Raw genomic sequence first — 14,876 nt, forward strand, 5'->3', positions numbered from 1 at the left:
GTTAAGGTAGGAAGATGTCGAGGGGCACAGGGCTAGCTCAGGTGACACAGTGAATTCCTAGCATCTCACAAAAACTAAAGCAAAGCAAAGAATGAAAAAAAAAAAAAAAGAAAGAAAGAAAGAAAGAAATGATGCCCAAAGGAAGGTATTCAGTCTTTGGCAGTTTAAGCAATGTCTGAACATTATTGTGAGGCGGATGGCATCTTTATTTGGAACTAAGTTTCAGAACTTATACAGCCCTATTTATATGAACATAGTAGAGCATGTGTCCTTATTACATGCTGGGGAATCATCTGTGTATATGCCCAGGAGTGGTATAGCGGGGTCCTCCAGGAGTATCATGCCCAGTTTTCTGAGGAACTGCCAGACTGATTTCCAGAGTGGTTGTACCAGCTTGCAACCCCAGCAGCAGTGGAGGAGTGTTTCTCTTTCTCTACATCCTCACCAGCATCTGCTGTCTCCTGAGTTTTTGGTCTTAGCCATTCTGACTGGTGTGTTGCAACCCCAGCAGCAGTGGAGGAGTGTTTCTCTTTCTCTACATCCTCACCAGCATCTGCTGTCTCCTGAGTTTTTGGTCTTAGCCATTCTGACTGGTGTGAGGTGAACTCTCAGGGTTGTTTTGATTTGCATTTCCCTGATGACTAAGAATGTTGAACATTTCTTTAGGTGCTTCCCAGCCATTTGATATTCCTCAGGGGAAAGTTCCTTGTTTACCTCTGTACCTCAATTTTTAATAGGGATATTTGATTCTCTGGAGTCTAACTTCTTGAGTTCTTTGTATATCTTGGATATTAGCCCTCGATGTAGGGTTGGTAAAGATCTTTTCCCAATTTGTTGGATGCCATTTTGTCCTATTGACAGTGTCCTTTGCCTTACAGAAACTTTGTAATTTTATGAGGTCCTATTTGTCAATTCTTGATCTTAGAGCATGAGCTATTGGTGTTCTGTTCATGAAATTTTCTCCTGTGCCCATGTCCTCAAGGGTCTTCTCCAGTTTCTTTTCTATTAGTTTCAGTGTGTTTGGTTTTATGTGGAGGTCCTTGATCCACTTGGACTTGAGCTTAGTACAATGAGATAAGAATGGATCAGTTTGCATTCTTCTACATGCTGACCTCCAGTTGAACCAGCACCATTTGTTGAAAAGACTATCTTTTTTCCACTGGATGGTTTTAGCTCCTTTGTCAAATATCAAGTGACCATAGGTGTATGGGTTCATTTCTGGGTCTTCAATTCTATTCCATTGATCTACCTGCCTGTCTTTGTACCAATACCATGCAGTTTTTAACATTATTGCCCTGTAGTACTACTTGAGATCCAGGATACTGATTCCTCAAGACTTTTTTTTTTTTTTTTTTTTTTTTTTTACTCTTGAGAACAGTTTTAGCTATCCTGAGCATTTTTTTATTCCAGATGAATTTGAGAATTGCTCTAACTCTATGAAGAATTGAGTTGGGATTTTGATGGGGATTGCATTAAATCTGAATATTGCTTTTGGCAAGATGGCCACTTTTACTGTATTAATCTGGCCAATTCACTAGCATGGAAGATTTTTGCATCTTCTGAGGTCTTCGATTTCTTGGATCAGAGACTTGAAGTTCTTGTCATACAGATCTTTCACTTGTTTAGTTAGAGTCAAACCAACATACTTTATATTTTTTGTGGCTATTATGAAGGATGTCATTTCCCTATTTTTTTCTCAGTCTGTTTATCCTTTGAGTAAAGGCAGGCTACTGATTTGCTTGAGTTAATGTTATATCTGGCCACTTGGCTGAAGTTGTTTATAAGCTGTAGGAATTCTCTGGTGGAGATTTTTGGGGTTCTGTATGTATACATCTAAGCATATCATCTGCAAGTAGTGATATTTTGACTTCTTCCTTTCCAATTTGTATCTCTTTGATATCCTTTTGTTGTCTAATTTCTCTAGCTAGAACAAGGACTATACTGAATAAATATGGAGAGAGAGGGTAGCCTTGTCTAGTCCGTGATTTTACTGGGATTGCTTCAAGTTTCTCTCCATTTATTTTGTTGTTGGATACTTGTTTGCCAGATATTGCTTTTACTATGTTTAGGTATGGGCCTTGAATTCCTGATCTTTCCAAGATCTTTAACATGAAAGGATGTTAAATTTTGTCAAATGCTTTGTCAAAGCCTAATGAAATGACCATGTGTTTTTTTTTCCTTTGAATTTGTTTATGTAGTGGATTACATTGATGACTTTCCATATATTGAATCATCTCTGCATCCCTGGGATGAAGCCTACTTGATCATGGCGAATGATCATTTTGATGTGTTCTTGGATTTGGTTGGCAAGAATTTTATTGAGTATTTTTGCATTGATATTCATAAGGGAAATTGGTCAAAAGTTCTCTTTGTTGGATCTTTGTATGCTTTTGGAATCAGTGAAATTGTGGTTTCATAGAATGAGTTGGGTAGTACTCATTCTCTTTCTATTTTGTAGAATAGTTTGAAGAATATTGGTGTTAGGTCTTTTTTGAAGGTCTGCTAGAATTCTGCACTAAAACCACCTGGTCCTGTGGGTTTTTTTGTTTGTTTGTTTGTTTGTTTGTTTGTTTGTTTTTGATTGGGAGACTGTCAATGACTACTTCTATTTCTTTAGGAGTTATGGGACCATTTAGATGGTCTATCTGATCCTAATTTAACTTTGGTATTTGGTATCTGTCTAGGAAACTGTCCATTTCATCCAGATTTTCCAGTTGTGTTGAGTACAGGCTTTTGTACTACGATCTGATGATTTTTTTGAATTTTCTCAGTTTCAGTTGTTATGTCTCCCTTTTCATTTCTGATTTTGATAATTTGGATACTGTCTCTGTGCCCTCTGGTTAGTCTGACTAAAGGTTTGTCTATCTTGTTGATTTTCTCAAAGAGCCAGCTCCTGGTTTTGTTGATTCTTTGTATAGCTCTTTTTGTTTCTACTTGGTTGATTTCAGCCCTGAGTTTGATGATTTCCTGCCTTCTACTCCTCTTGGTTGTATTAGCTTCTTTCTGTTCTAAAGCTTTCAGGTGTGCTGTGAACCTGCTAGTGTATGCTCTCTCCAGTTTCTTTTTGGAGGCACTCAGAGCTATGAGTTTTCCTCCTAGCACTGCTTTCATTGTGTCCCATAAATTTGGGTATGTTGTGCCTTCATTTTTATTAAATTCTAAAAAGTCTTGGATTTCTTTCCTTATTTCTTCCTTGACCAAGGGGTCATTGAGTAGAATATTGTTCAGCTTCCATGTGTATGTGGGCTTTCTCTCGTTTTTGTTGCTATTGAAGACTACCCTTACTCCATAGTGATCTGATAGGAGGCATGTGCTCTTCTTATATCTGTTGAGGTCCGTTTTATGACCAATTATATGGTCGATTTTGAAGAAGGTGCCATGAGGTGCTGAGAAGAAGGTATATTCTTTTTATATAGAATGAAATGTTCTATCGCTATCTATTAAATCCATTTGGTTCAAAATTTCTGTTAGTTTCACTGTGTCTCTGTTCAATTTATGTTTCTCTGATCGGTCCATTGATGAGAGTGGGGTGTTGAAGTCAGCCACAATTATTGTGTGGGGTGTGATGTGTGCTTTAAGTTTTAGTAAAATTTCTTTTACAAATGAGGGTGCCCTTGTATTTGGAGCATAGATGTTTAGAATTGAGAGTTTTTCGTGGTACATTTTTTCCTTTGATGAGTACAAAGTGTCCTTCTGTGTCTTTTTTGATGACTTTTGGTTGAAAGTCTATTTTACTGGATATTAGAATGGCTACTCCAGCTTGTTTCCTGAAAACATTTGCTTGGAAAACTGTTTTCCAGTCTTTTACTCTGAGGTAGTGTTTCTTTGACACTGAGATGCATTTCCTGTATGCAGCAAAATGTTGGGTCCTGTTTACATATCCAGTCTGTTAGTCTATGTCTTTTTATTGGGGAATTGAGTCCATTGATATTAAGAGATATTAAGGAATAGTGATTGTTGTTTCCTGCTATTTTTGATGTAATTTTTTATAATAGTATTCTAAAAACACAGTTTCACCAAGATCCTGGCAAAATACATTTATTACAAACTGAGATGTCATGTAGAGTTGTATGCTTATTTTTTAAGCAAACTTTTACTGGCAAATTATAAAGTAAAACCCTCATTTAGTATTTAGAAACGTATACAACTATTATTGGCCACACCACCCTCAAACCACGGTGGCAACTCTGAATATCTGCCCACAGGTCTGTGCTGCTCTGTGCTAAGAAGAGAATATCAGAGAAAAAAACAAAATGACATATTTATTTTCATTCTAATCTAGACTTTTGTTTTTGCTATTTTCTAGCTGGGAAATGAAGGCTCACTATCTAAATTTAACTTGATTTTTAAAGTAGAACTTTCAATCCATACACTGGTAACTTTTAAGTCATGGAGTCTGCCATTACTGCACTCCCTTTGGCTTTTAAAAAGACACACAGAGATAAGATGCCTCAAAAAAGAATCAATTCTATTGATTCATGTCACACTACAGCAGGTTCAACAAGAAAATGTTATCTTTCCAAGTGATTTATGACCAGAATCTGAGGATAAATTTCAAAATCATATACCGGACCATACTGCCAGCCAAGCTCAATTTTATTCATAACCCAGAGCTCATGGATATTCTCTGCCAGTCTCTCTCTTATCCTTTCCAGGTGAGGAGGCAACACAATCTGGAAAAAAGGAGGAGAAAATGCTCATCAGAAACAAACGCTGGAAGCTGGAAGGTGTCATGCCAACTAGCCTTGCTCAGAGACAGAAGAAATACCTCAGAGAGCATTAAATTACCAAAAATCATTGGGCTCTAAACCAGCTATTTCATGGTGTGTGCGTGTGCGTGTGCGTGTGTGTGTGTGTGTGTGTGTGTGTGTGTGTACCTCTAGGATTGCACATAAATGAACCGACAAAGAAAACAGGGTGAAGTACAATAAGGTAGTACAATAAGACCAATTATTGCATTCTGATTGATTGATTGGGTTAGTGATTGATTTAGTGATTTAATGATTTACCAGAAGCCTCACTACCTATTTGCCAACCATGACTTCACTTTCTAACTGGAACAGAATGACCTGTAGAAAGAGCTATCTGATGGGTGGTTGCCATTAACAGCCTGCTGACTGCCATACAAGTGTCTGTAAAATCTTGCACCTTGCAATTTTACAGTATAAAATGAAAATATGAATTAGAGTTATCCTTGAAGCCTGGCATCTCCTCTCTTTCATTCTCCTTGGTGTCAGGGTGCTTATTCCAGAAAAATTCCCAAGAGCACTGGTGAAGACTGAGGGGTACCAGTGAATATGGACCAATACCAAAGAGCTTATCAATCAGAACAAGAAATCACCCCAGCATTCTAAGGCCATCTGGCCAGCGTCCATAGGCCCCTGTGCAGGGTAAGTCAGGAGGCTGAAAGAAATCCTGGCTCTGTGTTCCTGAGCATCTGACAACCATGACAGGCTTACCACAAATTCTGCTGTACCCCCTTTCAGTGTTTCCCCAACATATACTCAAGGAGCAGGGCAGGCCTATCCTATTATACTATCCTATTAGAAGGAGAAAGCATACAGGAGCCTCTCTATAAACACCAACGTGGTTTACAAAATGAGGAGAGGATGATGGAATGGCTGATAAAAACAGAGGTTTCTCAGACCTGGTATTAAGTCAACTTTAGATTTTAGAAATGCCTTCCTTGTTCCAAACTAATAATCAGACTGAATGATCTACCCAACATCACTGAAGCTATTATATCATTATATATCATTCTAGAGAAGTATTTAATTCACTCTCAAACTTAGAATATTGCTACATGTAACACACACACACACACACACACACACACACATGTCCCCAAGGTCACTGCTCTTAGTCATCTATTTGTGATGTGATGGTAGTAACTTAGGCCAAATATTCCACACATCCCAACTGGCAAGTGGCTATTGTCCCCAAAGTAAGGTTTGTTTCTGGGCATTTTAAACCTGGAGCCACAACTTCAATCCCAACCCAAAATAAAAGTCAATTAAATATCTTCAACACTGTAACTGTATCTGTATGGAAGGAGACTGAAACCTCTGTATCTGCTCTGAAAAACCAAACACATCTGTTCCAAAATTGGTGTGTCAATGTGGTATTAGTTCACGTGTGGTACATTATTTTCACTATTAAGTTACCCCATATTATTACATCTTAAAGTCACATATGTAGTTTGCAAATAAGTCCATCATGATGCTATATTTAGTTTTTAAAAGCATAATGTATATTTATAAACTAAATAATATAAATTGTTTTTTGTTTTTCTTATTTGTATTTCACTCTCATGTGTGTGTGTGTGTTTGTGTGTGTGCGCATTCAGGCATGCATGTGGAGGTCATAGATCAATATGAAGTAATCAGTTCTTTCCTTCTTCTATGTGGGTACCAGGGACTGAAATCAGGTCATCCTTGGTGGGAAGTGCCTTTACCTTTCCATCCCTGTACTGGCTGGTTTTGTGTGTCAACTTGACACAGGCTGGAGTTATCACAGAGAAAGGAGCTTCAGTTGGGGAAGAGCCTCCATGAGATCCAGCTGTGGAGCATTTTCTCAATTAGTGATCAAGTGGGGAGGGCCCCTTGTGGGTGGTACCATCCCTGGGCTGGTAGTCTTGGGTTCTATAAGAGAGCAGGCTGAGCAAGCCAGGGGAGCAAGCCAGTAAGGAACATCTCTCCATGGCCTCTGCACCAGCTCCTGCTCCCTGACCTGCTTGAGTTCCAGTCCTGACTTCCTTTTGTGATGAACAGCAATGCAGAAGTGTAAGCTAAATAAACCCTTTCCTCCCCAACTTGCTTCTTGGTCATGATGTTTGTGCAGGAATAGAAACCCTGACTAAGACAATCCCCAACATTAATTGCTATAATAAAACTTTCAAGACTACCCAGAACACAGACTTAAGAAGAACAATTTAACCCTGTGACACATTGGAGCACTATGAAAGCTTGCTATACTAATAGGCTGAGACACTACTCTATGAAATGCCAAAACACAGAGTAGAAAATATACAGATGGAGAACAGAGATGACGGGCACATTATTTATGAGACCTGCTCATGGCATAGCTGAAAAGTGGACTACTATGGGGTGCAGTATAAGCTTGAGACCCCTGCAACTCAGCAGCCACCTGTGTCCCTTTCTGTACCTGGCTGGTGTCCACAGGAACAGGTGTGAAGGCAGCTTGGGTCAGGGACACTGTAGGCCCCAGCAGGTCTCGTGTGTATGTCCTCTCTTGCTTATATTCTCGGCTGTGCTCCACTTTCAATTTCTCCTTGGGCAGAACAGCTTCATAGCAAGCTGCATAGCCAGGCGGAGGGAGAAATTTGAATTCTCCGTGTCTTCCCCCAAGCAAAAAGCGAACCCTGCAAAGGAAGCACATTTGTGTCAATTATATCTTTGATACTACATGTAAGTTTTCTAAATGAAAATATTAGTAACATTTATTAGTAAAAAACTAACTTTGTCACAAGCCACATACTCCCCAAATATGGCTTAAAGGAAAACAGTCCCTTGAAGCCTTGTGCTTCTACACACATGGTCCCTAGCAGGTGATACTTTTTTTTTGGGGGGGGGGGGTTGGAACCCTTGGGAGATGTAGCCTTGGGAGGAAATGCATTCCTGCAGATGGGCGTTCAGGGCTTCATCCCATTTCCTGCTCTGGCTCTGTTTCCAGGATATATAGGATGGGAATGTGACCATCTGCTCTCTACTCTAGCTGTGATGCCAGTCTTGCCTACCATTATGAACTCTTACCTTTGAAACTACAAGTCAAAACAAACAGATCATTGTTTTTTTTTTGTCATAGTATTCTATCACAACAACAGCAAAGTAACTAATACAATATTATAATAGTCTTATCACCTAGGAATCAAGAGGCTTTCTTCATAAGAGATTAACTACAAGAGCATCATCATGACAAAAGAAGAAAACTTAGCTCAAGTGTATTCACAGGTCAGTGATGACCCAGCACTTGACCTAGAAAGAACAGTTCATGATGGAAGGTACATTCCTACATTTCCATAAACGAGGGACATGTTTTCATCCACTCCACGTCCCAAGGCAACCAATGACTAATCAGATAGAGTGAGGATAGGACCTAAGTGTCTGTGTGCGTAAAATGATAGGATCTGGACAGTTGCTACAAAAAACAGCCAGGGTTGAATCTGATTCCCTAGAGAAATTCCTTAAAGAAGCCCTTAGTGTCAACTCTGCTTGCTAAAGAAAGCAGGTGACCATAGTTTGAATATTTTGCCAGTTTCAAGAACAGCAAAGTACTCACTAAGATTTTGTGTGCATTATGCTCAATTAAATACAATGTGAGCTTTATTTAATGAGCTTTGAAACAGTCACATGGCAGCAATGATGTAGGTGTTCAGCTTACAAAAAACAATGAACATTTTTAACTCCTTATAATTTTGGGTTTTTTTCATTTTTATTCCCCCCAAAAAGAAGTAGGATAAAATAATGCAAAACTTTTAAATAATCCACAAACTTAGAGAAAGAAGTTTAATTTGTATAAATACACTGAAAATGGTCATATCTTCATGGATAGCTAATGCCTCTGGATCAGTTCTCTTCAGTATGCTGCTTTATAACTAGAACTACTCCTTGTAAATCATTATAACTCTAAGAGCAACCAAAGCAAAAAAAAAAAAAAAAAAAAAAAAGACAGTTGGTAGAAATAAGAGAATTTCTCCTATTAGAGAGACACACAAATGTATTAACTGGTGACAAAGTGGGCAGTTATTATGACAAGCTATCACAGAATTAAAGGGTTTTTGTTTGTTTGTTTGGTTGGTTGGTTTTTTTGTTTTTTTGTTTTTTGTTTTTTTTTTAGAAATTCATCTATCCTCCTTTATAAAACAACATAGTAAACTTGAGAAATAAGTGTGAAGTTTCAGGTCACTAAAAGAAGGAGAGCCCCAAAGTATTCCACAGGGCAATGAACATGTAGGCAAAACATGGGGCTCTACAGTGGAGACGCATAGGAAAATAGACATCTCAGGTCAAAGGACTAAAGTTAGCAAAGGAGACGAGAGTCCTCTGTGGAAGTAAGAGAAGTAAGATAGAAACAGATCAAGTAACAGAGAAGTACTAACTTTATTCCTGCAGAGAAACTGACAACTGGAAAGAACAGGCCATCGATATTGAAGTTCTCAAACATTCCTTGCACAGGTTGTCCATTAATGCGAAAAGAGATGCTGGGGGCACTTAGATCTAAACAGCAACTGATGACATCGTCAGTTCTCAGCAGGTGCTGGTTGGGGGAGCTCACAGTTCGAGCTATACAACCTGTTGAGGGAAACAGGTGAGGTTTAACATGAAGAATCCTCCTCTGAGTCATACAGTAAGAGTGATGGACCAAAGTCAAAGGAAGAATCCACCATGGAGGTTACTGTGCACTGTCAACTGTGCAGAACTCAGACCCACCAAAGTAACAGGCCTCAGGCATTATCTACATCTTATAGGTGGGTAGCACCATCTTCTAGGCTGAAATCTCAAACTACATGAGGACCACAAAGAGAGCTGACACCACCAATGATGTTCTTTGCTTCCTGGCTTGGCACATAGTATCACCAGTTGCTTCCTGCTTCCTAATTCTTGCCATCATGCTTTTCCCACCATGATAGACTTTATCACCTGGAACTGTAAGCAAATATGGGTGCTTCCTCACTGTAATTGTTTTTTGATGGGGACCTTGTGTGAATCCAAAATAAGTATCATGTAATATCATGATACTCTTGGTAAAAAAGAAAGCAATGTTTCTTCTTTCTTTCTCTCTCTCTCTCTCTCTCTCTCTCTCTCTCTCTCTCTCTCCCTCCCTCCCTTCCTCCCTCCCTCCCTCCCTCCCTTTTTCTCTCTCTCTTTGCAGGTGCTACAGAGGTTGGGTGGAAAATGTGTCTTGTTATTTCTATAAATTTCTGCATGCATATGAATGCTATTTGATGCAGACATTATCTCAAAGAAAATAAAATGATATCAGGGACATTGAGAGAGGGTTGATTGGGGAACAAGGGGAGGTGAGAGGGCTTATGGCATTTTTGGGGAACAGGGGGACCTGGAAAGGGGATAACATTTGTTATCATGAGAAAATTAAAGGCCAATTTGCTTTTGTTTTATAATGAAACTTATTTTACACATGGTTTGAGTTGGCTTCTTCAGTTCAGCAGGATATAGAGGCATGAAGTTATTTGACAAATGTCTAACCAATCAATGGGCAACCAAAGGTATCAACCCACTCTTGATGACAAGTCTTTAGCTAATTAGTTCTAAGGGGCATCCATTACACATAGCATACTACAAAAAGGAAGTTACTGATCGCCTTTTAACATAAGCTAACAGGCACAAACGTAGTCACAATTAGAGCAAAGATAAAAACAGACTTCATGAATCATGCTTTGCTTTAAATTTTCATTTCATTTTTCATTTACTTATTATGTGTTTGTTTATGGATGTTATGGCTGTTTGAATAAGGATGACCTCCACAGGCTAATTTATTTTAATGCTTAGCCATCATGAGATGGCACTATTTAAAAAGGATTAGGAACTATGGCCTTGTTGGAGGAAATGTGTTATTGGGGGTAAGCTTTGAGGTTTCAAAAGTCTACACCATGTCCAATGTCTGCTTCTTTCTGACTGCAGATCAGAATGTAGCTCTGAAGTACTTCTCCAGCACCAAGTCTGCCTTCCATGCCTGCTGCTATGTTCCCTGCCATGATGATAAAGGACTAAGTCTCTGAATTGTAAGCCAACCCTGTATTAAATGCTTCATTTTATAGGAGTTGCCTTGGTCTTGGTGTCTCCTCACAGTAATAGAAAAGAAACTAAGACAGATGCATATGTGCACCAGCACTCAGGCACGAATGTGTGCCACGATGTGCTTCTCACGGTTAGGGGAAATTTGTGCAAGTCTGTTCTCTCCTTCTGTCCTGTCTCCTGGGGATCAAAGTCAGGTCTTCTTAATCAACTGAGACATCTCTCCATCTCCACTCTCCATGCTTTTCATAAACACCACACACACACACACACACACACACTTTTTATGCCTGGCATGTATTCTAAGTAAAAACACATAACACATTTAAAACACCAGTGGTAGATAGTGTCCACTTTCTAAAATGTGGGCACTGTTTTGATCTTCTCAATACATGACTCTTTCAGCATCAGAATCATTATTAGGTACATCTTCTAGAATACCCTGAATATTGAAGAGCAGCTTTAAAAATAAGAGCCAAAAATATGACAGCCAAGCAGCTTCTAGGAAAATGCTGATTCCCTTGTTCATGTCAAAACCCACAGCTAATAAGAATGTTTCTATTTTAGCCACGATACTAAAATTACACATCTACTACAATCCAATACATTGTTCAGTTTGATTGACATTGCCTTGATGAAGCTAATGAAAACTAAAGGGTCATTCATGTCCTTTGCTCTGGAAAGTCTGTAGTTAAGACAGAGGTTCAGTGAAGAGCTCGAGGCCATGGTTTGAAGGACATAATACAGTGTGGAAGGTGCATGGTCACATCTCCAGGTAGAGGGCCTCTCCTTGCATACTCACTCTGTTGGACTATCCTTGTTTTCTGCTTTAGTCCACAGGTAAGAATTGCAGGTAGACACACAGCTTTGGATGATGAATCCACACTGATCTTTCCTGCATTGCTTCACAGCCTTCTCTATAGATGTTTTTTTAATTTCAATTCTCTAAAAGTACCCTGAGCTTCCCATTCTTGTCCTTGTCTGAGCTGCTTCGATAACAATGGTGTACATACTTGAGCACCAGAGAATAAATGAAGATGTCACTCAAAACCTGACTTGGAATCAAATCCCTGTTCCTAGGAATACTGGTCTCTAATTACGCAATGTTCAAGTGGTAAAACATGTGTTCTCCCCAGAAGCTGCCAGTTTGATGCTTTAAATCCTACAGTAACCGTTAAAAGGAAGAAAAATATGAGAGCAACTCCAGGGAAGTTGTCTTGATATTTAGGAGGTGATGTAGAATGTAGGCAAATTCCACCGACTTTGCCTTGGTCCTTTTTGACAGAACCTCAAATTAGTAAAGGGCTCCATAAGCCCCTAAGTGGAGTAAACACAGCTGGTCCTGTGAAGGCTCAATTGATGCCCCAACAAAGGGAAATCGAGGGGGCGGTGGAAGTGGGTCGGGTGGAGGGGCATATACTTGGAGGCAGGGGATGGGAGGAGGGGTTGGGGGTTTTCTGGGAGGGGGAAAATTGGGAAAGGTTTTAACATTTGAAATGTAAATGAAAATTATATTGAATAAAAAACAAAAATACAACAACAACAACAACAACAAACCCACATCTCTTCACTACAGCAGTAACAAAGAGTTGTTAATGGACAAGGAGCCAGGGAAATGGCTCAGTGTTGACAACAGCCATGCCCCTGGAACACATTCATGAAGACACAAGTTCAGATCCCCAGAACACATGTAAAAGACAGTAGCATGTATGACTGTCATACCAACACCCCTATGATGAGACATGAGAACCTTTGGAAGCTGTGGGTTATACTACACAGTAGTAATGAGATACTGTCTCAAATTGGGTAGAAGGCAAAGACTGACACCAGAGGGCCTCTACACACACACACACACACACACACACACACAAAACAAAATCAAAAACAAACAAAAACCCTCATAACGAGAAAAGATTTTAAAATTAAATAACAGGTTCTCCTGACTGCAGAGCTTCAGGATACTTTTCTCCAGGCACTCTGTCACCTGCTGTCTTTCCTGTGTCACACCTACACAGTCATTATGCTCTGTCTCATGATCCTCTTTAGCACTTTCCCATAAGGGCATAAAGCACAGGTTTCAGCTGCAACAGCATGAAGCTCTTCTAATATGTCAAAAGGGAGAGTCTCAAGGTGAATGTAAGATCAGAAGTAGTGAAATGCCCAATAAAGTGTTCGAAGATGTGTCATCTGAGGAATACTTTCTCCCAACCACTGCTCATCCATCCAGCAGAGGGCCCATTTCCCATGAAGCAGTTCTCAGAAGTGAGGGTGATGGAGTTCAGAGCATTATAGATCAATGTATCATAAAACAGAACGTAGCCCTATGTTTGGCTGAGCACTCTTTTCCTGATGTTGGGACTACATAATATTAATTACTATAGGAACAAGGAAGGCATTATAGCTTAGATCTGATTGGTTCATGCAGCTGGGCAGAGGCAAGATAAGCTATTCTGGAACTGCTAGCCACATACTCCAAGAGTAAGATGAACTCTCCACAGCATGGCTCCATCATGACATCTGAATTGGATAAAAGAGGGCCAATGACTCCTATTGTGCAGACATAATTCTGCAGAGTGCTTTGAGTTCCTTTATCTCCTTACTATCAAGTCTTGAATTTAGTCCACTTAAATTTTTAAGCCCCTTTTCTAGAATTTGTTAGGCCTCTGCACTATTAAGTGGACATCACTCACAACCAAGAGACAAAGTTCCCAATTTAAGGTAACTCTCTGTGTCTCCTACACACTACGGGTATGTCAAGGTCACCCCAGGAACTCAACATGCCTGCAACATCCGTGAAACCTATCATCTGAAAGCAATAATGTTATGCAAAACTAATACCATATTACTATGCAAGAACTAAACTTTGACATAAACCAAATTATACATACTTGTGATCTGGAAAAAGACATTTTTTGCATATAGCATTTGCAATAGGTATTCAAATCAGCACTGAGAACTGGCGGCTGTTTCTTGACAATTCATATAGTTTTCAGTTTTCCACATCTGTCAAGCCATCCCATGCAGATTCCATTTTACTGGCTTCTGCTTTTACAGTAACTCTCAGGAATCTAAACTAGCTATTGTGTTGTATAATTTTATGATGAACACTGAATCTTTGCACATACCAGGTAAAGTGATTCAGAAGCACATGGGATTCCTGTAGGTCGTTCCTATGATAGAATGTCATTGTTAAACACATATCCACAAGCTTTACAGCCCTGTGGAAGTGGACTATTAATACAAGTATTTTCTATTTCTCTTGTAAAACATCAGCTTTTTTCTTAAACTCTTGTATTCATCCTCTCAGCATTGAAGTTTTGAGCAACAAATATTCTCAACTTGCACACATGTACAACAGGGTTATGAGACCGCCATTTGGAAACTGTTTAAGGAAAAGGGACAGTGCCTACCTGACCAGAGGTGCAGGCCGTCAAACCCATAGGAGAAGAGGTCATCACCAACACCATTGCCACCCCACTCTTCACCCCCACCTGGGTACGGAGAATACCCTTCAGTGGAAGCCCAGCCCACTCGAAGGTGAGTGGCTTCTGCTGTCACAAAGGGTTCCGTGTGGTCCACCATGAGCTCGTAGTACCACTTCTTATACTGTGCTGATCCTTCGCTGACACCCAGGAAAATATTAGGCCTCATGCTTTTAGACAGAAAAGGACAAAGAAAACTTCCATTGGTTTCATTAGTTGTTATTTTAAATATTATTCCTGATTCTCTATGATGCACATCTAATGCCCAATGTTGTCAGCATGACTAGATCTAGAATCGTATAGGAGCTCAACTTCTAGACATGTCTTAGATCATGTTTCTAGATTTAGCTCACTGAGGTGGGCAGTACCATTCCACGTGCCTGGGTCATGAGCTAAATAAACATGCGAAAGCAAGCTAAGTGTCAGCATTGGTCCCTCTGCTTCCTGAACGCAGCAGATGCAAAGGCTCATCTCATGCACCCGTTCCCACCTGACGTGCAAACTGCCAGCCAGAATAAACACTTCCTTTCCAAGTTGCTTGTGTCATGTATGACAATGACATATAACTTCAGCTTCAGGGAACCGGAGGCCTTCCTCTGCCCTCCAGGCATGCATGTGG

The 14,876-nt window shown here is 39.8% G+C and overlaps 1 protein-coding gene across 1 annotated transcript in view; it reads right to left on the reverse strand.

The window, feature by feature from the left end:
• The window catches only part of Ryr2 (ryanodine receptor 2), a 466,338-nt gene that overhangs the window by 251,556 nt on the left and 199,906 nt on the right, over positions 1–14,876 (reverse strand). The window contains exons 20-23 of the mRNA XM_052156653.1: positions 14,186–14,427; positions 9,119–9,311; positions 7,165–7,381; positions 4,569–4,673 (exon numbers count right to left, since the gene is read on the reverse strand). Coding sequence (XP_052012613.1) covers positions 4,569–4,673; positions 7,165–7,381; positions 9,119–9,311; positions 14,186–14,427 — 757 coding nt within the window. The remainder of the gene's footprint in view (positions 1–4,568; positions 4,674–7,164; positions 7,382–9,118; positions 9,312–14,185; positions 14,428–14,876) is intronic.

This window comes from Apodemus sylvaticus, chromosome 14, assembly GCF_947179515.1.
Source record: "Apodemus sylvaticus chromosome 14, mApoSyl1.1, whole genome shotgun sequence".
Taxonomy (NCBI): domain Eukaryota; kingdom Metazoa; phylum Chordata; class Mammalia; order Rodentia; family Muridae; genus Apodemus; species Apodemus sylvaticus.